Source organism: Octodon degus, unplaced genomic scaffold (genome assembly GCF_000260255.1).
Source record: "Octodon degus isolate 3935 unplaced genomic scaffold, OctDeg1.0 scaffold00560, whole genome shotgun sequence".
Classification (NCBI taxonomy): Eukaryota; Metazoa; Chordata; class Mammalia; order Rodentia; family Octodontidae; genus Octodon; species Octodon degus.
The window spans coordinates 38,584-39,870 of record NW_004525136.1 but is presented as its reverse complement, the minus strand read 5'-3'; the positions used below and the strand labels follow the sequence as shown (position 1 = coordinate 39,870).

Genomic DNA, 1,287 nt, shown 5'->3' with positions numbered 1-1,287 from the left:
TTAAAATTAAAGACAGGATGAATATAACCAGCTACTGAGGTGGCAAAGTCCTCATTGTTGAAAAAGAAAATTAATGAAAGTTGTTCTTACATCTCTAAGAAAAGCACAGTCAGCTTCCTGTGAGGAGATGGGACGTCGACGCTGCATCTGGCCTGCAGAGGGCGCTGTGCACAAACTGGCGGCTCAGTTGCCCGCGGTGGCAGCTGGAGGATGCTTCCCCGCGGAGTTCTTTGAAGACACAAGTGAGAGGGAGCAGAGGACAGAAGCACCCCGCGCCACCGCAGCAGTCTGTATGCTTAAACGCCCGGCGTGTCTAGCCTGACCCCACTCACACCTTCGCACTGCCCAGCCATGCTCCCCGTGCTCATCCCAGTCCTGGCGTTGCGTTTTGTCCTGAGTGAGTACTTTCTTATGGTCCTGTAAGTCCCAGTTTCTGATTTAAATCTTAGCCAAAATACTGTTCTTTAGCACTTACTGACGCAAATCGGATTCCCCAGAAGACGCTGGAGCCCAGTCTGTGACCCAGCCCGACTCCCGCGTGGCTGTCCCGGAGCGGGCCCCTGTGCAGCTGAGATGCACCTACTCCTATGGCGGAGCCCTGTATCTCTTCTGGTACCTTCAGCCCCCAGGCCAGGGCCCCCGGCTTCTGCTCAGGTACTATTCAGGAGACCCTCGGGTTCAAGGCATCAGAAGCTTCGAGGCTGAACACAGGAAGAATGAATCTTCTTTCCACCTGAGAAAACGCTCTGTGCAGTGGAGCGACACAGCTGAGTACTTCTGCGCCCTGAGCCCCACAGCGCCTACGGCTGCAGGGGGAGCCCGACCAAAACTGAGTCGCCTGGAGGGCGGTTGCATCTGAAGGGTCGTGCGTTCCGACGCGGCTGAAGCCGGGGTGGGCGCTCCTGCCCCGCAGCGGGGCGTGTGCAGGGACCTGCTGAGCCTGCGCGGCGGGTGCGCATTCAGCGGCTGGGCCAGGCCCCGGGACGTGCCCGGGAGGGCTCTGCCTGTCATTTAGCAGCTTGTCTTCCAGTATCCAGAACAGGAGTGAAATTCTTTCTTAGGCTTATCTCCTTGCAGATTTACTGCCTTCCTGACTTGGAAATGTGTTTTTAATTAACTTTATTGATATATTTTAGATATACATGATTTGAATATACACATTCGTGTTCATCCCAGGGAATTTGTACCAGTGTATGATATATTTTGATGCTTTTTTTTTTGTTCCCTAATCCCCACTCTTCCCTTCAACTTCTCCTCCCCACCTTATTTACAAAAGCTTTGTTCCAT

The 1,287-nt window shown here is 53.5% G+C and overlaps 1 gene segment (V, D, J or C); it reads left to right on the top strand.

Annotated features, from left to right (window-relative positions):
- Positions 1-351: 351 nt before the first annotated feature.
- Positions 352-859, top strand: LOC101575587. The segment is given in 2 exon segments: positions 352-397; positions 498-859. Coding segments are annotated over 2 exon segments (408 nt in total).
- Positions 860-1,287: the final 428 nt, after the last annotated feature.